Below are 22386 nucleotides of genomic sequence, written 5' to 3'. Positions count from 1 at the left end.
CACTGATGCGATTCAAAACAGTCAGATACGGTATCGTACGTACCAGAGTATAGAGGACTTGTTGTGATTGGCGGAAAGTTACGGATCACATGACAGCGCATGAGGTAATCAGCTTTCCCCTCCATGCTTTCTCCTCTTCGCAATCAAGTTCGGTGTTAGGTATGACATTGCGTCTCACTTCAGCCCCAGTGTCCGGCATTCAAAAACGAAAATCAGTCAAACCTCCGCCCAAAGCCCGCGCCTCGCCATTTTCCGCCAATGCGCGTCGCAAGCCTAATGTCGCCACAACCGGCCTGAAAGCCGTAGACTTCGGTCTCGACGAACCTCTCCCAGACGAAGGGATATCTCAATATATATCAGAAACTGCCGCGGTTACGAATGTGGAACAAGCGATCAGACATGTACGAACCAAAATGTTCGACGAAATGCCCGAGCGGGCGGGGATGAACAGCACCCGGATTGCGGAGGTTCTGAATCTGCGTCGGTCGTTACCACCACTTGCCTCCGTGGCCCATATACACACCTTGTTGAACGCACCAACACAGGTCGAGCGAGAGATTGTCGAGTTACTGAAATCAGGACGGGTGCGCCGTCTGATAATTCCAGGACGCGGCAATGATGCAGCGGGACTGGGCGATTGCCTAGTCCTCGCGGAAGATTGGGAGCAGCTGGTACGTGACAGTCCAGCTTTGGATGTCGAGGTCAAGGGTGAGTAGTCTTAATTATCAGGGTCGTACGTCGGTAGCTGATTAGTCGCAGAGAAATTCTTAGACATACTCAATCGCATCGGAACCCATTCTGCACTCTCGCAGGGCATCTTCAAACCTGACGAGTATCGAGCTTTAATGCGCGCCGGCTTCCTCGTCTCTTCCTCAACGCTCACGCAGGGCTCATTGAGTCTCACATCTCTCCCCAACCTGCCCGGCGCAGCAGTTTCGTCAGCCAGTCGGAGTAGGTCTGCACATTCTGAACCCGACCGACCCGTGCAAAGCGACGCCCAGGCTCGCTCTGCGACGTTATTCCTGTCTCTGCCTAATACCGGAACATACCTACGATTACTTGGCGCAGGTCGCGCACACCTCCTAGCCCTCCTCCGCCGGTCTCGGTGTGGTGAGGCCCCGCTGAGCTTGCTTAGAGAACGGTGGGATGGGGCAGTCGAAACGGACAAGAGCTTCCACTTGGCGAAACGGGCCCGAGGCGAGTTTGCAGGTATCTTGCCAGGTAAAACCAAAAAGTGGAAGGATATGTACGGCATGCAATTTCGTTGGGTGCTGGAAGAGGCACTGGGTGCCGGACTGGTAGAAATATTTGAAACAGGCAGTGTAGGACCAGGGATCCGCTGTCTATAGTATAGATTTGCCTCTGAAACAGGGTTATAAATATGATTAATGAATTAAATGATCTTACGATCCCAGAAGAACTGCTCCTGTTGATAACATTTGTTTACATTTCGATCGGATCGAGACACCAGCTCCGTCGATCTGTTTCCCCCCTCAAACCAGCTCCCCCTTCTACCAACCCCTCAACAATTTCACAATGCCCCTTTTACAGTTACAACCGCATTTGTTTGTCTCTCTTCCGGCACATTCATCCCTCCAAAACAATGATACCCGCCCGGAGCTCCAATCATACATCCGTACCGCCCTGCAGGAAGCTCTCAAGCTTCTCCACTCCGTCCCCTCATCATTCACAGCAGATCCCAAGCTGCGTTCCTCGTCGCCATCTGAAGCAAAAGTGAAGCTCCTGCGCAACTGGCGCAAGCTTCCAGAAGATGTCAACAAGAAAAGTAACAAACCTGAGTTCTGGGTATGTCGGCAAAGCGAACATGTCGATGCCGAAGCTAAGGGAACTGCATCATGGAGTGAGTTTGAGACCGGGTTAAGATCTAATCATGCAGAACACGAGATGGATTATACACCAAGTGTCACTGGAGTCGAAAGGCTGCTTCAATGGTCGAGAAACGAGACAGGAGAGGTCGAAGTTGATGGGCTTGTTTTCAAGGACGTGGATGTTGAAAGTATGTCGCCAGGATTGGCGGCCTGTTCTACGCGCAATATGTTGACTGACATTTCCAGTTAATCTGATAACTCACACTTTCCATCCGGGTGCCCTCATCGCTCCCCGCAGCTTCATTTCTTTGACGATCTCTGCTGCATACGATAATCCACAACTGGCTCAAGGAGCTCCGTCCAAAGGCTTCGTTACAGTCCAGATTCCCCTGCAGTCAAATCCATCATCTACGCCAGATGACCTGCACCAAAAGATTGTCTCTGCTGTCCCGAAACGGACCATCTTCGCCAACTACGCGAGTGTAGAGCAAGTTAACCTTCTGCCCCCGGGAGACAATGGCCCCAGTCGCATTGAGTGGACGATGGCAACGACTTCCGATGCAGGGGGGTCGATTCCGCAATGGGTTCAGCGAAACTGGACAATGGGCGGAGTGCCGCGCGCTGTGGTAGCTGATGTGGGATTGTTCATCGGATGGACTATGCGTCGCCGGACTGCTGGATCTGTGTAGTCTACCCTTCTGGGCGTTAAATTTGACTATCCTACTGTATGAACAATTTATGTACACGGCTCGCAATCATAAAACAAGCTCAGAGCATGACCTTAAATCCACTAGACAGGCATTTCTGGCCTCACATTTACAATATGAAGACTGCGTATGCCTGCAATGCAGCAGACAAGCCTACTACAACGGCATTGTCTTTGATGCCATTCTTAGCATACCAGGCCGAGCTGGCCCAGAGCAGGATGTTGACGATACCGGCTATGCCCTTGTTCACAGGGTCGTTGAGCGCAGTTGGGTTGCAGGACCATTGGTAATGAAGAAGGCCTGGAATAAATTAGCTAAGGTCCCAGTGCATGAAGTGGGTCATGGATAAAACCCATAGACAGTGTATTGTATGAAGAGGCAAGACCTACTAGTAACCAAGAAAAACGCGCTACCCTAATAGCTCGGCAAGAATGGATTAGTACTCTGTGGCTCAAGGCCCCAGGCTGGATGCTAAATTAAGCATAGCTATCGGCAGACTCATACCTGATACCAGCCCACGGTTCCGCAGGCCCACGGCTTGGAGTTGGCAATCGCCTTGAAGGCTTTCTCAGAAGTCCACTGCCTTCCACTAATCTGTAATAATTATTCGTCATTTCAAGCTCTCCAGTACATCCGATTATCCCGCAGCATGAGAACGCACCGTGTGTCCAATGGACAGAAACAGAAATGATAAGGCGGATGCCTGAAGAGATCGAGATGGTGCCACGGACATCTTTTCTGTAGCTGTATGCCTTTGAATCGTAGGATTGTACGTTGAAAATGACGTTATAGGTGATGACAAGGGGTTGAGGCTGGCCTATAAAGCGCGCTGCGCGCCTCGGTACAATAATTGCGCCGTTGTGGAGAATCCGAGGTTGGATCCACTCCGTGCATGAGATACCTCCGCTTTTTACTTCTACCACGTCAGCCCATACAAACTGAGGTTTAAAGTTTTCATGTGTCTATTAGGGATCAATGATTTTGGAATTCTTTTAGTCAGGTATCGGGGTTTGATTCTACGTAGGTTTCATTGCAATTAGAAGTAATTGATCGTCTTAAGATGGCTCTAACCCCGCATTCTGGTGCCCTGGTGGCATGAGGCTCGGATCCCAGTGAACCAGTGGAGCCATTGGTGACAAGAACTCAACAAGTAAGTTTTTCAGCTGTGTCAAGCATGAGTCGGCGTTCTTAACGGGTGGGTTAATAATGGATATTGAATCACCCGGTTCGTAGGTGATGAGTTGTACATACATCCCATTTTTCATGTATATGGCCAAAACGCACTCGACTGCCTGTTATCTCATGAACCTTTGTAAACAGAGCTGAGTAAAGCCTGAAGTGTATCTCTGTAGATTCTTTATTCACATAGTGGGAGCAAGGATGACCTAGGTGAACCTGGATTAGCTAGGTATTACCAGTAGTAGCAATGATCACTAACCTTGGCCAAGAGTGTCCTCTTTGGTAGCAAACACAACCTCGTAGCCCCTTCCCTATGACCCGTTCAAAGGCCATGTTCATGTGGAAAGACTCACACCCAGTCCAGTAGGCAGCCTGCTGAGCTATGAAACGAACGATGCGCACGTTGATCCCGTCATTGCACACAGGGTCAAGCACCTCCGTCATCTCAACCCCCTTTTGGCAGGTCAGATCCATTAAAGAGGGAATGACAACCTTGGAATGCATATTCATCACCATCAAGACCACGCGCCCCCTAAATCAGGACAAATCCGTAAAACATGCTCCCATATAATCCTCGCTACCTCCTCCGGCTCCAAGTGTGTCACATCGATCTCCAAATATTTCCTGTCAGCGAACTTGAAGATCGGCGCTCCTCTGCGAAACATCCTTAGCAGCTCCGTATCCATGAGCTTTGCATGCTTCTCACGCTCTGATCTCGTCATGCGCTTGATGTTTTCATCTTCATCGCAGGTCAGAACAATGGGAATCAGTGGACAGCCTCTTTTCAGCGCAGCCCGCACGTATTCTAGGCATACACTGGTACCTTGTTCATTGTCTGTTTGAAAATCTGTGAACAGGTAGGTTGTATCATGTGTGGCGGGCTCGGTAAGGGCCGTAAATATAGCGCCACGAATAGAACGCCGGAGAGCTTGATACCCTGGTTGGGTACGGTGGAGAACGGCATCAGCGGGGTTGATGAGAAGGTGGTTGTGGATTAGCTTTAGATTCACTAGGGTGACATGCGCAACCAGATATTGGGCGACTGTCAGCTTTCCAGTGCCGGGGAAGCCATTGATATGGATGATGGGATGGGGGGCTGTCCCGGGCATGTTGAGGAAAAGTAACGTTCGAATTTATCAAGATCTTAAGGATCCAGGAGTGTGTTACCAATATAACAGTATTAAAGGAGATATGGAGGAGGGGTTTGTTGGGAGATGAGATAAGCTTGTATAACTAGATCCCTCGTCTGAAGAGGGGAACTAGTTATATAAGCGCCTTTGTGCAGAGCCGTTGTGCAGAGATGACTGATGAGTAATGCCCAGGTGGAGACTATCTCTCCTCTACAATCCCCTCCTAGGCCTCCTTTCATGTCTTTCACTATTCTCACCTGGCAGTGGACGAACCTGGTTCATAAAAAGCATTGCCCACGCTAATTTATATCGATTTAACATTTCATAGGGCAGTGGTTCTAACTTCAAAACCCGCATTATGCATCTATGTCTAAGCAATAGGAGAAAGCTCTAAGTGTGATAAGCTTTTGAGAGAGCCACTGAATAGTGGCTAGAACCGGAGAATTACAGAGCTTATAGTTAGTGGCCCGTGAAAACTTTTCCAAGGTTGGTTGACCAATAAAAGTTCATTCATGAGTGAAATCTGAGATCGAAAACTTTATGCATCATTTCCAAGCTGCAACGAATAGCTCTCCGCTTCCCAATTTAGTCCAATTTCAGAGAATCAATACTTTCCCGGTGCGGCTAGGATATTGCGCAGGCTTCCAAGCGATGGTTCTCGAGAGGTGCAATCAAAACATCCTCCTGATCAAAAGCAGAAAACCATCCATCGCCTGAGTCGGGGTAAAATTGCAAAACATGATCCTAAATAATCTCCGCCGCTGCCTCTGGTTCAAGGATGCCACATTAAACTCCAAAGACTCCTTCTTGCCTTGAACTTGAAAAGACTGAGAACACAGTGAGGGTCAATCAATTTCATGTTTTCGGATATTGAAGGATGCACGATCAGAGCCAGGGCGAGTTTTGACTTTACAGATACAGGGAAGCCATTTATGATGATCAGCGGATGTGGAGGCATGTCGATGAGTATTGGATCGGCATCTTGTTGGCTGTCTGCGTGATCAACCGCATCGCTGTTTGGATGTCTGGCTGTAGTTGCGCCTGTATAGTTGTATCGAGCTTCCGCGGTCGCTGTGCGCGGTTCCGACGGTGTTGTTGAGACCCTTATGCAGTGAACCAGAGAGAATTCAAGGCGCGAAGAAGACATAGGTGAAGGAGATAGAGAGAGATGAAGGAGGGAATGACTGAGAGAAGATATGAGCTTGATATAAATCTATATATTGGTTTATATCTATGAATATTTGGGGGTTTGGCTATTCGAGTGAATGCCTAGTGAATAAATAGTTGAGTGAATACACCAATTTACCAGCCTAGAACTTCATACATATCAATCAATGATTGTATCATCATCTTGTTTGCTGAGAGGGCGAGTGTCTTTTGATTTGTAAGACCTGTCTAACCCCGCTATTTAAATACAACCCCGACAATGCCTACCACTTCTGATAAAATAGCTGAAAATCAGTAAATACCCAAACAATCTACAACCCAAAATGACCATCCATGAGTGCTGCATCCAAGGTTTTGCGTGGTCAGGCACACCAGCTGGCCAAACCTCCAAACTCGCAAACAACAATGTCTACGTAACAGGTACCAACCCTCAAACCGCTATCCTCTTCATTTCCGACCTCTTCGGCTGGACTTTTCCCAACATCCGGCTGCTAGCCGACCACTTCGCCCGCGAAATCGACGCAACAGTCTACGTCCCCGATTTCTTTGGCGGCGAAGTCCTAGACTTCGATCTCATCGCGGCGGAGAAATTTGCCGAGCTAGACCTTGGCCCTTTCCTTGCCCGGCATAGTCGGGAGAATCGCGAGCCGGAGATTTTTGAGTGTGCGAGGGCTTTGAAGCGGGATCTTGGGTTTGAGAAGGTTGGGGCTGTGGGGTATTGTTATGGTGGGTGGGCTTCATTTCGGTTAGGAGCGAAGGAGAATCGGTTGGTGGATTGTATTTCTGTAGGACATCCGTCGCTTTTGGAACGGAAGGATGTTGATGAGGTGGATGTTCCTGTGCAGCTTTTGGCGCCGGAGATTGATATGGCGTTTCCGATGGATTTCAAGATGTATACGGTTGGGACGTTGTTGAAGTTGAATGTGCCGTTTGATTATCAGCATCTTCCGGGGGTTGTGCATGGCTGTCTTGTGCGTGGGGATGAGACGAAGGCTGGAGAGCGAGCGGCGATGAAGAGGGGGAAGGATGCTGCTGTTGCGTGGTTTAGACAGTGGTTGAAGAATGAGTGATTAGATTAGAGTGGAAAGATCGTTTGAGTCGAGATATTTTCATTATTATATAGCATTAACAAGTCCGTCATATCGGGGCTATCCAAATTATTTCCTCTATGCCTTATCTTCCCCAGTCTCCTGTTTCTTTTGCTTATTGTGATCCTTCTTCACACTCTTCCACTCCATCGCCAATGCGGGGAACAACGAAAGAACGGCCATGACAATACCAAGAATGAACGTCTTGGTAATCGCATCACTGTACCCACTCAGCACCTCACTCAACTTCGACGCAGGAACATAATTCCGAATCTCCGTGGCACCAGCCCCAATAACCCCCACCGCATTGATCCCAGGAATCTTCTCTAGATTCTCTTTCAGGAAATTAGAGAATAATGTCTCTGCAATGCTCACGAAAAGAGCACCATTTAACTGCTGCGAGAACATGAGCAGTGATGCTCCAACCGGAACATCTACAGGAGCGAGACAAGTCTGCACAGCAATATTGGCCTGCTGAAGTCCCAATCCCAGCCCAAGACCAAAGATAACCTGGTAGCCAATCCACTTGGGATGAGCTGTGTCAGCCTGGAAGGTATGCAACAGACCTGCTCCAATCGAGAGAAACACCACAGCGGCAAACATGAACGGGTTGTAGTATCCGACCTTTGAGGTGGCGATTCCCGAAAAGATCACTGCAAGAACCATTGCAAGCACGAGAGGCAGGTTCATAATACCCGATTTCTCGGCATCGACGTTCTTGATGGCCTGGAACCAGATGGGGATGTAGAAAAGCATAACCATCATACAAGCACTGGTACTCATAGTCCAGAACACACCGGCAAGAACAGACCGCTGAGTGAAGATTCGGGGCGGCACAAGCGCCCTCTCACCGAGCTTGATCTCAACGGCGACAAACACAGCAGCCAGCACACCGAACATAACAAACAGGAAAATAATGCGCCAGTTAGCCCACGCATAAGTCGATCCACCCCACTCCAACGCAAGAAGCAGACAAATCACACAAGGAACGAGGAAAAGATTGCCCAGCGGATCGAGCTGCGCAATCTTCTGCTTAAGAGTCCAATTCCCATTCCTCGGCGGTGGAACATCCAACAAAAAGAAGATAGCAGCAATCGCCACACCACCGAATGGTAGGTTAATGTAGAAACACCAACGCCATGAAACGTTTGTTGTGAACACACCGCCCAAAATCGGCCCTAGGACTGAAGCGATACCGAAAACTGCACCCATGAAGCCTTGATACATGGGTCGCTTTTCGAGTGGGACCGTGAAAACAATGATGATCACCGCTCCTGCTGAGATTCCGCCTGTGCCTAGACCTGCGACTGCTCGGCCGATAATTAGGGCTATGGACGAGGGCGCGGCACCACAGATTGCAGAGCCGATTTCGAAGACCAGGATTGAGACTAGAAAGACCCATTTGGCGGGGTAGAAGGTGTAGATTCGGCCGTAGACTAGTTGGGAAGCTGATGCTGTTAACATGTATGCGCTACCGTACCAGCCTATGTCGGTTAGACTGTGGAAATCGTCTGTAATTTTGGGAGTTGCTGTTGCAACGATCAAGCGGTCCTAATCCTATGTTAGATATTTGTATATACGGAACGGTTAGATATCACTCACCAAAGCGACAAGGAACATGGAGATGTATAACGCAGCCATAATCGGAATGATCTTTTTCTTTGAAGGGTATTTGGCTGATTCTGTCGTGACGCTGCGTTCAAGCGCAGCATCGGCGGCTTGTGGTGTGCCATCTTGTGGTAAGGATTTCTCGTCGAGAGCAAGCGACTTCTCGTCAAGAGAAACCGACTTCGCATCGTGTTCTGACAAACTCGAAGTCTCTCCCATCCTGAAAATAGACCTTGAATTTTCAAGCTGTCTAGAAAATCCACGTGGGTGTTAATTAGACTGCGGATATTTTAAGAAAAAAAAAACTCCGCTCTGCAGGACCCTCCGTGCTATTTGTATGCCGAAATGGTAAATTGGCGGATTCAACCGACAACAAGTCACGGAGATAAAAGGAGTCAGTCATGAACTCCGGTTTAAGGCTTGTAATGATCGAGCACCGGGAACGGTTCGTTCCGTGTTATATCCCTTGTGCCCGGACGGTCATTATGACCCTCCGTGAACATGCAGAAACTTGGAACAGGTTTGATCTAAGTCGACTAGGTAGGCTTGTTCATGAATACATTCCCCTCAAAAAGACCAAGACCTTATACCATTGCTAGGCAATGGTCCAAGGCTAGTAAATATGGAGACACAGTGAACCAGGGTCCTGGATCCAGCGCATTAAGCAAATTCCAAGCGAAGCATATCCCCGCTTGGACCCTTGGAATGCTCCGCTCGGTGAAGACTAGAAAAACAAACCCCCTAAACTCGGAGAATACAAATACCCGGCTTTATGTATGACTGTTTGAACATCGCTTATTTTGATAGAAGTATTCTCATATGATCTATAATGCGCTAACAGTATCTATGTAGCCCCTCATAGACCAGCATGACCTGATTTTTTGATGTGTATAGAGTGATGTGTGACGGATATTATCGGGGACGGAGCTCCGACCCTCCGCTCTATTGTTCCCCCTTAAACGGGTCCGCAACCTATAACTTCTCTCTCGGCTTTAGGACTTAACCGTTCGATCGATCAGATCGGGGACTTTCATGTTCTAGAATTCCATGTCTCTCGATGTCTCTCGATCCTTCTTTTTGGACCCACGTTCATACTTTAAATACCCCACCTAGAACCCAGCTGTTGCCTATGACCCTAACTACGACATTTCACTGTAGTGTTTACTTCAATACTGTCAACTTCGAGGCTGCAATGCTTGATCGCTTCTGAGTTGGGACTAACTGCCTCCTGATGATTATAGTTCTGACAATGAGGCGCCTGGAAATGTCAGGGAGCTGTTCATATCACGGACAACCTTGAACTATACGCATATTGGTACTAATCTAGATTTTAAGATATCATGCTGATTCAAATAGGGTATATTATCACTATCTAGCACCCAAGTTGGTAACACTCAGTTACAGAAGATAAACAAAGATAAGAAACTCCAATCCAGGTCATTCCATGCATCGATCAAATGCAATCAATAAGTTGTCGGGCAGAAGAGAAAAAGAAACCAACTCAGGACTCCATCTTCCGGTCACAGCCATTCAACATCGTCCTGGGATATTATCAAAGACAATCTCGGATGGCATAAGATAGATCCAGACCGACCAGCCGCTTCCAATGCAGCGCTGGCCAAGTTTTGGTACGCCGAACGCCTTTAGCCGATCCAGAAGAAGGAAACATCCCTGCCACTCGGGTACAGGGGAATAAGGAGAGAAGATGGTATGGTAATAATAGAACAAAGGAGATGTAAGACTGTGCCAAGGCCGCGCTTTTGCGTTCACGCCAGCCAATATAATAATGGTATAAAGAAATTAGTGCCGCCAACGCCCGTGATGTCGAGCGGCGATCGTGAAGGGCATCAAGATTCGACCAGCCACCCTGACGGTGGAGGAATCGAAACGTATCAACAAGGGAAGTGAGAGAAGCAACACCAGCCCAGAGAAGGCAGACGGAGCCAATATCGTACACGTCAAAAAGTTCAAACAGCAAAGGGACATTGAATCTACCTGGAGATGGAGCTGGTGTGATTCGCATCTCCTGGGGCTGCTGTCGACGAGTTGGTGGAGGCAATATGTGCGCGCAAAGAGGCGACTTCATTTCGTAATCCCGTCAACTCGTCATGCATGGAACGAACGTACGCCCAGAGTTTGTCGATCTGATTGGCCTCAGCCCCGTCGGAACCGTCGGGCCCACCCTTGGATGCAGTTAAGCTATGGTTGCCAGAGAGAGTCGATGGCGCGTGCTTATTAGATTGTAACCCAAATCGAGCGTCTGGCGAGCTGACAACGGGGGAGGGAGCTGAGCTCCTGGTTGTGGCAATGTCAATCCCATTGCATGATTAGGTGCTGACAAGCTTCCCCGTCCAAAAGGTGCCTGTGGGTGAGGCAAGGACTGGCCCATGCTGGGTGAATGTCCGCGGTGCGAGGATGCAGCAGAGTCGTGATGTGATAGAGCATTCGGAGATAATGGTTTGGAGCTCTCGGTCAGAGTGCCCGGGGTAAAGAGAGACGAGCCGGAGGCATGACCTGCAGGGGGGAATGTCATATTCCCCGCTTGGGAGGTTGCCGCTGAGCCAGATCCACTATGCGTACCGGGCGGGGGAAAGAGGCTTCCACGGCTTGCTGCAATCGGCGGGTAAGTGCTGGGTTGACGCGCAGAATTGAGAGAATCAGATCGTGGGAGGGTATCGTCATGCTTGCGCATTCCCTGCGTGCTGAGTCGTCGCTCTTCTTCTCCATCCATAGCCTCGGGCTCCGCGTAGACCAGGCCATCCATGCCGTCGTGGTGGTGGCCATCTCCATATTCATCATCGGCCGCAAAGCTTCCCATGCTAGATCGTCGACCTGCGCATCCGCCTTGACCTTTGTTGTGTCGCGCAAGCGCGTCGCCTCGAGCAAAGCGCCGTCCGCACTTGGGGCAGAGATGAGGTCGTTCGCCGGTATGCAGCTTAGTGTGTCGTTTCAAGTCGTGCAGTCTGCGGAACCGGGACTGGCAGGTTTGACAGACAAATGGCTTTTCTTGACTATGGGTGAGGAGGTGGCTTTTAAGGTTGTGTTGGCGAGTGAATTCAGTCGCGCAATAGGGGCATCGATGCTTCTTTGCCGATGGCGAACGTGGGCTGCCTCTGTTGTAGCCCGCGTTGGGTAAGCTCAGGCCGCGACGAGGGTCGTTGAGTCCGCCGGTGGGCATCGGGTACGAAAAGGCCTTGTTGCTATCCTGATCGATTTCCGAGTCTTCCCGTTGGCGATGACGGTCGCCATCTTGCGAAGCTGACTCTTCAATCGGACCCGGACTCGCGACCGTCGAGGAGTGCATAAGCGAGTTTTGGTGATCGGCCGAGCCGTAAGGATCTGATGTGTCGTGGGCGTGGGCGTCTACGTGCATTTGTTCTGGCGATGCATGAATCTGGGGATCTTGGATTGAAGGGACCGGGGACTTTTCGCTGGCTCCTAAAGCTTCTCGTGCCACTTGGGAACTATTTCGCTCGGAATCCCTCTCATGTTCGACCGGTCGATCCGGCGCTGATGAAGGGCTCGTCATCTGGGGAGGTTGTGATCGGGAGACGTGAAGGCCGGCGCTGGCGATAGAGCTCAGATTGGATTCCGGTTTGGATGGTGGTTTAAGAAAGGATATGGGATCGGAACTCGTAATAGAATGGGAAGGCCCGGTGATTGGGTTGGACACGGCAACAGGCTCGTTGGTGGACTGCATCAATGCCGCCATGGAGGCAGAAGGGTTTGCGCCAGCCTCGTAAGGTGATAGACGAACCAAGGCAACAGCTACTTGTGACATGTTAGACGAAAAATGCGAGCAAAACTGAAAGACAGGTAAATCATCGGACTAACTTCACCCAGAGACTTCGGAGGGAAATCGTGTGTATATGCTGGGGTTGATGGGGGGGATTGTTACGGAGGAAGTCCAGGGCGTGTGGGGCGGGTACTGTTCTCAAGGAAACCGAGTGTGGCGCAAGCTGACGAGGTTCTGTTTCAGCTATGGACTTTGCCCGGAGACGATCCACCACCCAAAGAGGGGCTTAGGCCTGCGTTAAAATAGCAATCGGCCGTGGGAATTAACAAGATTGGTTGAGAATCAATGGAGCCCGGGAAGTTTTGGAGACCGTGGCGGGTGCAAAAGAGGCGCAGGAACGGGAATGGACTCCAACAATGGAATCCAACAATGGACTGGGACTGAGAAGGATGGATTTGCCTCTCAGGAACCCGAAATTTCGATGGCAAAGTACAGGAGAAAAGGAGGAAATAATACCCCGTAGAAAGGAAAACCGGGCACAACCTTTGGGGGGCATTAACGGGGCAAAAAAGGTATGCGTGTATGGTAATCCAGTCAATCACGGTCGAGGCTCTTGATGAACCCTGAACCGGGGGGGGATGGATGTACTCAGTACTTGGTAATATACGACAGCCTACGTACTTCAAGAAGTACCGACTACCTAGATAAGATTGAGGCTGTGTAAGCCCACTAACGCGTGTGGCTGGTCGTGGGTCCAGTTAACACGTTGTTTTTTTCTCTCCTTGCGGCTGATCATGGCCAACTTGGTTATTATACTGGAATCATGTCCGACATGAAAGAGCCTCTTTGCCACTGCGAATGATCATGAAGCTATAGGTAAATGGCAATGATGTCAGAGGGTGAAATCTGGTCCAACACGAAGATCCGGCAGATCTACTGAACACCACGGTTCGGTCTGCTCGGGCTAGTCTAATTCTGCATAAATAATCACCAGCCACACATGAAACGAGGCTACGCCGTAGGTATATATAGATCTCGATTTCTACCGTGACTACAGAAAGAGAAGATTTGGTTAAGTCAGAAGCTGGTCTGTAGTTCTTCAAAACTCAGCCTCGCTTCACCTCGGCCCCTTCGTGGCCTCAGGCTCAGACCCTGTCGATCTGCATTGGCAACGAACCAAGGCCATCCTGGCGGTGCTAGCCTACAGTAGGGCCATGCGCGAAGGCTTGCCCGTATTGAAATGGGACTGAATGTGCCGGACCAACCTGCGATTGGCCCAGGGGTAATGGCCACAGACGTCGCAGCGGGGCTACTCGGCCCACAAAGCCAGCAAATGTGGTTTCACTATGCAGGTCATCGTGGCTTGAAATTGACCGGGCTTGTTCGGCACAGTTTCTCATCTAAGGCTGAGCTGAATCTGTAACAGCTGATTTCCCCGCGGATTCGCCTTGTCATGTTTGTAAGTAGATCCTGTGGATTTGTGGGTTTGCCCCCTTAGGACCCTTGCTGCATCTGCCGAGATAAGCAAATTGGATTCTTGGCTGTTGTCATTGAATCGTATGACTTATATGAAACCAGGCCTCCAACTGCGGTCGACCATTATTCCCTTTTGGTTCGATCGGGGAGGGTTTCCAATACAGCGAAGATAGGTATACATCACCTGCTTTCCATATCTCGCAATGCCTCCTCGTAGAGACTTCAATGTGAAATAATCCATCATCGGATGTGAAAAGATGAGAAGAAGATGCGATGGACGAAGGAGCAGAGCCACACGACTGTTGCTCAGGGGTATATCCGGTGGGCAAGGAGAAATGGCTCTGCCACCGGTATACATCACTAAATTGCGCAGCACAGTCATCGAGAGCAAGACATTGAGTGGCCTTGGATCTCTTGGACATGTTTTGAAGGGTGTTGAATTGGTCTACAGGGCAACGCACGTCAACTGTTTAGTTGATTGGCAGCCTTAGTGCCTTGATGCCTGGAGAAATGGGTATTGATTCCACACGTCGCAAGGTTGGTCATCCAGTCACACAATTGCCCCTGGCAAGACTGATTGGATCAGAATTACTCCCATCGCAGATCATGTGCTGTAAAAAGTACCATACATCGCCAAACTGGATTTGTTCCTAGTCAAAGTCGCTCATACATTAGACCCGCGGGTAGGCGCGATGTGATAGCAACATCACCTCGCTTGCCACTAGTTTATGCGGTCTACAAGTCCACTGGTTATTCCTTTATCCAGGCGCTCGCAGCGATAGTCGAGTCTATGTCAAGGGGGCATGACGTTGGATCAAAGTGCAGAAGTCTATCGAATACGGAGTATTCGGTGAGTGTAGAGCTGACTGCAGAGTTTTAACCTTTAATCTTCCGGAATTCACGATGATTATATACCAAAATAAATTCAATTGCAACTGGCTCACATAATTAGTATCGGGGCACAGACCCTTGGAAGTCAAATCAACTGTGTGACGGGAGCTGTGTACAGGGGTGTTGATAGCGACTGAGAAGTGACTGGATCCCCCGCTTTGACGGAGCACAATCCCCCAAATTCGAGCGGTTCTGCAGATTGTGTGGTTGGCCAGACGATCGGCAGGTTAGCGCCGGTTGAGGTGATGGGCGTGCATGCTGAAGGGCCACTGGGGCCATGGCCCCACCTTATTGGCTGCTCCACTGTGACAAGCTCGACCGATCACTTCTCTCAGCCAGTCACACCTCGTCTCGTGCAGTGTGAATATGCACCCGAGGATGGCGTTGAAGTGTGTCGAGGTGACATTCCTCCAATCATTTCCCCGATTCCTCCTGCACCTTTTGCTCGGCGCTTACTCTAGTCATGGCATGAAGTGATGGGATACCATGGCCTGCAGCGCCCCCGCCCAGCCCAGCGGCCATGGGTGCTCGTCCATGATTGATATTCAACACAGCTGCCGGATCTGCCGCTTTTCTGTCTTTCTTTTCAGATATCCATCGTTGCCAATTTTGGTTTTTCCGTTGTTATTCCCCGTGGACGCAGGTTTCGCACACGGTTTCAAGGTGTTTTTGCATAGGTTGATACAGCTTCAGCTACTGTCACACAGCTGGGACCTTACCAGCAGACATTTGACTCCGGCTTTTCGAGTTTGATTTTTTTTTTGGTTCTATTGCTGGGACTCATTTGTCAAGAGCTGGCTCTTTTGACTGCTTCAATTTGTTCGTTGTCTATATCCCTCCACCGTCACTATGTCGACCTCCGGCGACAGCAACCATTCCCCCCAGACCTACGAGCCCGTCGTCCCGCATGATCTCACCCGTGCCTCGTATCACAGCGCAATGGGTGCCCCTACAGGCTTCACAACGACGGAGACACAGGAGACCCGAAGCTCGGAGAGCAGCGGTGCCTCGCTAAAGAGCCCCCGCACGGCTCGATTCGCCGAAGCAACGACAATCTACTCGCCAGTCGAGAGCTCCAGCAAGTCTCCCTTCGCCGACACCGTTGAGCAAGCTCCTCTCGGCGTCGCCGATACTGGGTTTGGATACGTATCAAACAATAATCCTACCCAACATGCGGACGACTCCATGCCACCAATGTCACCCTGGCGAGCTGATCTCAAAGTCCCCAAGTCCGCCAAGACCTTGAATCCGCTCAGCCCGACCTTCCGTGAGGAATACTTCCTTGAGAAGGGTGAAGCAACTGCAGAGAAGGAGAATGCCCGTGATGTCAGAATCAAACTCCGTGTCCGCCTTGCCAAGATCTTCCTTCGGTTTATCAACTTCGGCTGCAGTCTGATTGTCCTGGCTATGTTAGCGGTGACTCTCCGAACTTTCATGGCAACCAGAAATCTCCCAGAGCGCAACTCAGCCTTTGCATGGAACGTAGGTACCAACCCATGGGCACAGTGGTTGATGTTGGGTCTGGCCTGCTTCTCTCTTTTCGCTTGCATGATTGTGTTCTGGGGCTACTTCAAGGGCGGCCACAAGCGTGCTGAGAAGCTTGCTATCTACTACAGCACGATTTCGGTCATTTACTTCACCTTCAGTTTCGTCATGTGGATCGTCAGTGCTGCTATCTACGAACACTCGAAAGCAACTGGAGACTCGAAGGATCTCTGGGGATGGGCCTGCGCACAGAACACTCGTGAACAGATCTACTCGGATGTCATCGACTACGCTCTGCTTTGCCGTCTACAGGTGAGTTCCAAGCAACCAATTAGCATTCCCGTCCAATATACTAACATGATTAAAGGACTGGGGTCTCGTCTGCGCCATCATTGAAGTCGTCATTGAACTCCTCGTGATCCTCATCTACGTCGTCGTCTTCTACCGCATCTGGTCTAAGCGCCGTCTTATGAAGTCCATGAACCACCGTGATCAGGCCCGTTCAGATCTGTACCTCGCGCAACTGCACCGCCAGACAGCCCCGAACACTCCCGGCTTCCCAGGCTTCTCTTCCTACCCACCAAAGTCTCCCTTCTACGCTGCCCAGGCCATAGATCCCTACTCCACAGCCGAGAAGGGTGAAGCCGGCTCACCACCCCAGTTCGCGACAGCTCCCCCCACCCAGTACGCGTCCCCACGCTCTCCGACTCGCCCAACTCCATCATTCCAGCTCCAAGCCCCTCCCATCCGTGTCCAACAGCCAACCCCCCGCACTGGCCAGGAGGAATTCGGCGCCCAGCCTATTCCCGCTGCTCACGCCCGGTCACCATCTCCCCCACCTCAGACTCAGGAGCATATGAATGCCGCACCTGGTGAACAGAGCTACGGCTCAGTGCCCATCCCGGGAGCGTACTAGTCGACTACGTACTGGCCAATGACTTAACGAGGCGGTCCTGGAATTCTCTGGAGTTCTGGGCTCGATGTTAAAATGAAACCCACGATGGAAAAGAAAAAGAAAAAAAAAATTGGAAAATCATTAAACAAAAACTACTGAGTTGGAGAAAATTTGGACATACAATGGCTTTCCTTATCCTTAATCTTTTGGGCTCTAGGGCTTGCTGAAGCGGAGTTGGGCGTTTGGGTACAGATACCTATTTCGACTTTTGGAGGAGTCATTCGACTACTTTGTGTTTTTACACCTTTCTCTCCTTATTGATCATAGTCAATGATGAATCTTATATCATATATATCACCTGAGTCTGTTTGGTGTCGGGCTTGTTATCGTAAAGTACAAATGTAGGCCACTGGTTTCGAGTTGCAACTATATGAGAACAACATATCAAATCATGTTTTATTCGGTCTTTCTCGGCCCTTTTATGAGAGTGCTCAGGATCAGGTTCACTGAGTGGTGTGTATCATGCTCGTCAATACCCTGGAGTGGCTTGTTTGGGCTACGTGAATTTTCCTATTCCTGGAAAAATAAACATCAACGAACTGATGACACTGTATAGTCAAGAAATTTTAGGAAATTTGCTATCAAATTCGAAAGAAAAGTGGAAATAAAAATTGTCAACACAGGCATGACTCAACAAGAAAGATCTGCGCCAGTGAATACTCTGCGATTTGACATCGTCTGCCAGAGACCTGACGTGTGGAATTCGAACGTGGAATTTCAATTTGTGACAATTTTCCACACATGAAAACAAGAATCATGTTTCAAAGTGCATTCAACTGTCGAGTCTATTAATTCACGACTCTGACTATTCAGATATGTTGTAACGCCCCGCAATAATCTTGTTCACTTGATCATCCTCGGCCAATATCAAGTCAAGTGCACGGCGCAACTCATCCTCGCTGATCGATGGCCGCGAAGAACGCGATAATGCCGAGAAAGGTCCCCGGCGGTTTCTTTCCTCGCGTTCAGCCAACATGAACATTTCATGATTTTGTCTGGCAGTGAACGCCGCGGCCTCCATTCTCCACTGGCACCACCAAGCATCAAGTCCACGTTCGTTGATCTCCTTTTTGAATGCATAGCTCAATTTCAAATCATGCTCCCATTCACTGATACACATCTCGATGAAACTGTCGATGAGCGTATGATCGGCCGTAAGTTTGTGGATAACATCGTGAAGGTCTTGCAGAATTGCATCGATTTCACCGAGAATATTCTTATGAATCTTCATATGCTCAACGATGCATAAACGTTCGCCGAGGGTTCCAGGGTGAAGTGATTCCGCGTTAGCCTTTACATCCTGCATGATGATCCTGCGGGATTCAAGTCGGTTGATCGCAGACATGAACGCACGCGGGCGATGTTCCGTTGTCTGACACAGTAACTTTCGGTTTCGCCAGAATGCGAGAGAGGACAGACATGCGACTTCAGTAAGCGAGACTTGATTTTATGCCTCCTCTTTGGAAGATTGTAGAAGGGCTTCGACAGCAAGGCGCTCTTGGAGAGGGAGAATTCGAAGGTAAGCTGTTGTCTCCTGGTTTAGAGTCTCTTGGTCTAGAATCTCTTGGTTTGGAAGCTCAGTATTTGGGTGTTCGGAGATGAGCTGTGTTGTCGCGCGCAAATTCATGATGCCTTGTCAGCAAAGCTCGCGGAAGGTCGATGGGTTGGGTATGGTAAAGATGGATGAGGGTGTTCAGAGCCTGGAGAATTGGCCATTCTTGGACTGCAAAGAGAGAGAGACAAACTAGAAAAAGTCAATAGAGGGTTCTGAACAACATTCCAGATGTATGTGCACATCTAGGTGAAGATGGGTCTACGTCAACGCCTATGGATACGGTCACCTGCACATTAATGTTGAAGTCATCGAGGCCGGAACTTCACGACACTGTCAAAACATATGTAGGAATAGATCATCGAATACGGAAATGTGGATTGAATGTAAAATGGATGTCATGTTGCATTAAATAAGAAAACGAAAACACCTGATCAGAGCGCCACTGTGCAAACAAAGAAACCCGATCAACTCCGAAAGAATCTACCAAGCCCATCCGTGCCCATCATGACTACAAACATTCCGATTCTATGAAGATCGTGAACTGTACAAGAAAAACACCTCACAGCATGACACCCCCTTCGTCGCGGACAGCGTTGGCGTCGCGACTGACAAAGATCTCTTCCAGGCTGCAAGCCCCATCGCTTATTTTCTGCATGTCACTCTCCAAGACTAGACCTTCCTCGTTGGCCAGATGGAGAAGACAAATGAAACCATAGGATGTACTGATGTCACGCAATGTCTCGTTGGGGTAGACAGTCTTCAGAGAGTTCATGATCTGTGTAAACCGTAGCCTATCGTCTCTGCGATCAGGGCTACTTGTCTGTGGTGTTGGCGGTTCGGATGCCCCGGCTTCACTCTCGGGCTCGGCTGGTGGTTCACTAGACATGACATCGGGCTGCGATGCAGAGCCAAAGTCGGTGGTAGCAATCAGACGCTCGCCCATTCCCTTCCACATCTCGGTCTTGAGTCGTCGCACATCCACCTTCTTAGCGACACGGGCATAGTTGACGTAATCAGGGCGTGCACGACGTCCGCCCTGAGTTACCAGCTGTGAGCCGTACCCACCACCAGGTTTTCCAGGAGTGGCTCCAACCATATTCAGCAAGGCAGTGAGACCAGTTTGTGAGCTACCGTCTCCAGCTGATGTGCCAGGAAGCCCGTCAGTCGGCGGAGACAACATCTCTCGAGCATCGGCAAATGGCATGTTCTCGTCCTCATCGTCCAAGTCCATGCCATTGGGGAAAGCAAGGCCATCGTCATCAGCAAAGAAGTTAGCATCGTAGGCACCAGCGACACCTTCCTGATCGGCAGTATCCTCCACCTTGTGATTCGCCCAGAAAGCCTCGTCCATATCACCGTTCCCAGAGGTTTGCTCGGATCGAGGAGCCGCTCGTCTGCCCAAAAATTTCTTCGAGCCCATACGCGCCTTGGGCTTGAGGAAAAGGCGAAGCAGATTTCGTGAGTTGAAGTGCTTGTCATCAGGGAGCAGGTTTCGCCCCTTCGTCTTCCATTGTGTCTTTGGTAGGGAGACAGCTGAGTTTGAGCTGGCGGGAGTATAGATCAATTCGGCAATGGCATGATCTAAAGGAGCTCCGAAGTCAATCTCGAAAGGCTCCTTCTCTTTTCGTGGCTTGGGGGCGGATGTGCTGGCTGCCGTATGCTCCTTGATTCTCTTGATCTTCCAGTGTTCTGGGCCAGCCCAATTCTTCTGGAGCGCGTTATCGAAGTAGCTCAAAATATTCTCATGGTCCTGTTTGCTTGGCTGATGAGACATGGTAACGGCATATGCATCTTCACGGTCCATGTCTTCATCGCCATCGCCATCTTCCAATCGATGGACTTTGAGCATCGGTTCTAAAGCGGCCTCTCTTGCCCACGCCTCTCCTCCGTCACCGAAGCCAGCGTCACCAGTCAGGTCGAAACCAGCTAGCGATGCGTCATCGTCATCAAAGCCAACAGCATTGTCATCATCAAGCATAATTCCTGAAGGATCATCGCCTTCGCCTTCGTTAATCTTATCATGCCGCCAATCCTCGGGTGCCTTGAGAAGAGGGATATCAAGTGTTCCAGCGGGATCTCCCAGGTCAAGATTCTTGAGGGAAGGACAGATATCCTGCTCTCCGAGACGATCCAGGTCTGGGAAAAATTGGCTTGCCAGTGTACCAAGATCAATATCGGGGTCGTCCTCGAATGTGTCGCTTGCGGTCTGGTGGGCAGGCTTTTTTTGATCATCGGCTTGTGATTCTGGATCGGCAGAGTCCTGTCCATCCTCCTCTCCCTCCGCTGTTTTGGAAGATTCATCCACAGCATCATCGCTGCTGTCAAAAACAATACGTCCAAGGCTATCGATGGCCAAGTGGTTGAGCAACAGGCCCTTTGCGCCTCCTTCATCGAAATCGGCAGACGCCTTCTTGAAGAGCGGATCCACCGCGAATTCTAGCTCAAACTTCTTCAGTTGTAATGAAGAAAATGACGGAGCCAGTGTAGCCTCGTGAGACCGTGTCTTTTATCGTCCAATCTGGTTAGCACGCGTCATGTATTTAAGAGCGCTGATGATCACCGTACCTTCTTGCGCGATTTGCGCGGTGCTCCATCCTCACCCTCCTCATCCTCGTCGCCCTCTTCGCCTTCGGCATCATTATCGCGCCCTCTCTTGTCGCGGCTATCGGCCAAGCCACTTAACAGTCGTCCAGTTTCCGTCGCGACACTGTCGACTCGGCTCGTGTAAATCTTGACACACCCATCAAGGGTGCAACTGGCCTTTTGGAAATTCACACCATCTCCCTCCTTCAAAAGAGACATGTCGTGGAAGTAATCAATAAGAGCGAAGTTCCAGGAGTTGTTCGCATTGATCTTGTTATCGGTCGCCATCTTCATCCACTCCTCGAAATTGGCCAAGATGGGCACACGCTTCATAGGGGTAACACCGCGGCCATTTACATCGCTTCCGCGACCGCGGTGGCTCGATCCGCGCGGGGTTCCTGGACTCTCGCTTCCATCACGGTCATGTGCTGTGTATCGTCGCGGAGGCATCGGAGTTTTGACAGCAGCCTTAATTTGGCTCATCTGACGATCATATTGCGCCTGGCGAGCCCCGATGCGGGCCGCTTTTTCGACCATATCATCGTTGAGGGGAATCCTGCTGGTCGCGTTAGTGATAATCCCACTCTCGCAACTTGAGGAAGGCGCATACTTGACGGGGGAGTTCTTATGGGGGGTGGTGTTGCCGTTGGAACGGCGATGCACCTTGTTTGCTACACGAGGCATGGTTGCGGTTGCCCCCAGTTGGGGATAGCAGGCGTGATATTCGAGATAAAGTCTGGTTGTCACAGCGCAAGAGGGGCGACAAACAAATGGGGAAGTCAACAAACATACGGCACTCGAGTATAGCCAATAGTGCATAATATCACATGATGTCAACCCGCTGATTTATGCCTGAAATATCGGGCACAAATAAAGTCATAGATTGTCCCATCCAAACGCTGACCTTCCAAGGTTCCGTTCCAGTCCCAGCTTCTCCAGGTTTCGACCTACAGACAGATCAATTTACCTCTCTTTTACATCCCGTGTAAACTATTTA

The 22386-nt window shown here is 50.0% G+C and overlaps 11 protein-coding genes across 11 annotated transcripts; 4 read left to right on the top strand and 7 right to left on the bottom strand.

Moving 5' to 3' along the window:
* Positions 1-161: 161 nt before the first annotated feature.
* On the top strand, positions 162-1349 carry N7503_003838 (Stk19 family serine/threonine-protein kinase; the record flags this gene model as incomplete). The annotated part of the gene is made up of 2 exons (XM_057063385.1): positions 162-708; positions 760-1349. 2 exons carry the CDS (start codon positions 162-164, stop codon positions 1347-1349), a joined length of 1137 nt encoding a protein of 378 aa, XP_056924300.1.
* Positions 1350-1536: 187 nt separating this feature from the next.
* On the top strand, positions 1537-2518 carry N7503_003837 (SRPBCC family protein; the record flags this gene model as incomplete). Its single annotated transcript, XM_057063384.1, has 2 exons — positions 1537-2017; positions 2076-2518. 2 exons carry the CDS (start codon positions 1537-1539, stop codon positions 2516-2518), a joined length of 924 nt encoding a protein of 307 aa, XP_056924299.1.
* Positions 2519-2645: 127 nt separating this feature from the next.
* Positions 2646-3269, bottom strand: N7503_003836 (uncharacterized protein; the record flags this gene model as incomplete). The annotated part of the gene is made up of 4 exons (XM_057063383.1): positions 2646-2836; positions 2926-2950; positions 3041-3130; positions 3198-3269. 4 exons carry the CDS (start codon positions 3267-3269, stop codon positions 2646-2648), a joined length of 378 nt encoding a protein of 125 aa, XP_056924298.1.
* Positions 3270-4230: 961 nt separating this feature from the next.
* On the bottom strand, positions 4231-4824 carry N7503_003835 (uncharacterized protein; the record flags this gene model as incomplete). Its single annotated transcript, XM_057063382.1, has 1 exon — positions 4231-4824. The coding sequence occupies one exon, from the start codon at positions 4822-4824 to the stop codon at positions 4231-4233; it is 594 nt and encodes a 197-aa protein (XP_056924297.1).
* Positions 4825-6335: 1511 nt separating this feature from the next.
* On the top strand, positions 6336-7082 carry N7503_003834 (dienelactone hydrolase family protein; the record flags this gene model as incomplete). The annotated part of the gene is made up of 1 exon (XM_057063381.1): positions 6336-7082. One exon carries the CDS (start codon positions 6336-6338, stop codon positions 7080-7082), a length of 747 nt encoding a protein of 248 aa, XP_056924296.1.
* Positions 7083-7178: 96 nt separating this feature from the next.
* N7503_003833 (MDR family MFS transporter) lies at positions 7179-8927 on the bottom strand (the record flags this gene model as incomplete). The annotated part of the gene is made up of 2 exons (XM_057063380.1): positions 7179-8651; positions 8703-8927. 2 exons carry the CDS (start codon positions 8925-8927, stop codon positions 7179-7181), a joined length of 1698 nt encoding a protein of 565 aa, XP_056924295.1.
* A 1772-nt stretch (positions 8928-10699) lies between these two features.
* On the bottom strand, positions 10700-12489 carry N7503_003832 (C2H2 zinc finger protein; the record flags this gene model as incomplete). Its single annotated transcript, XM_057063379.1, has 2 exons — positions 10700-11003; positions 11048-12489. 2 exons carry the CDS (start codon positions 12487-12489, stop codon positions 10700-10702), a joined length of 1746 nt encoding a protein of 581 aa, XP_056924294.1.
* A 3171-nt stretch (positions 12490-15660) lies between these two features.
* N7503_003831 (uncharacterized protein) lies at positions 15661-17212 on the top strand (the record flags this gene model as incomplete). Its single annotated transcript, XM_057063378.1, has 2 exons — positions 15661-16608; positions 16664-17212. The coding sequence occupies 2 exons, from the start codon at positions 15661-15663 to the stop codon at positions 17210-17212; spliced, it is 1497 nt and encodes a 498-aa protein (XP_056924293.1).
* An 844-nt stretch (positions 17213-18056) lies between these two features.
* On the bottom strand, positions 18057-18557 carry N7503_003830 (uncharacterized protein; the record flags this gene model as incomplete). The annotated part of the gene is made up of 1 exon (XM_057063377.1): positions 18057-18557. The coding sequence occupies one exon, from the start codon at positions 18555-18557 to the stop codon at positions 18057-18059; it is 501 nt and encodes a 166-aa protein (XP_056924292.1).
* Positions 18558-18698: 141 nt separating this feature from the next.
* N7503_003829 (uncharacterized protein) lies at positions 18699-18878 on the bottom strand (the record flags this gene model as incomplete). The annotated part of the gene is made up of 1 exon (XM_057063376.1): positions 18699-18878. The coding sequence occupies one exon, from the start codon at positions 18876-18878 to the stop codon at positions 18699-18701; it is 180 nt and encodes a 59-aa protein (XP_056924291.1).
* A 487-nt stretch (positions 18879-19365) lies between these two features.
* On the bottom strand, positions 19366-22142 carry N7503_003828 (condensin subunit BRN1; the record flags this gene model as incomplete). The annotated part of the gene is made up of 3 exons (XM_057063375.1): positions 22000-22142; positions 21372-21945; positions 19366-21309 (listed from the first exon to the last, which is right to left on the bottom strand). The coding sequence occupies exons 1-3, from the start codon at positions 22071-22073 to the stop codon at positions 19366-19368; spliced, it is 2592 nt and encodes an 863-aa protein (XP_056924290.1). The 5' UTR covers positions 22074-22142.
* Positions 22143-22386: the final 244 nt, after the last annotated feature.

The sequence above is a fragment of the Penicillium pulvis genome, assembly GCF_028828015.1.
Source record: "Penicillium pulvis strain IBT 33274 chromosome Unknown contig_1_segment0_segment0, whole genome shotgun sequence".
NCBI classification, from domain to species: Eukaryota; Fungi; Ascomycota; class Eurotiomycetes; order Eurotiales; family Aspergillaceae; genus Penicillium; species Penicillium pulvis.
This window is presented reverse-complemented; position numbering and strand designations above follow the sequence as displayed.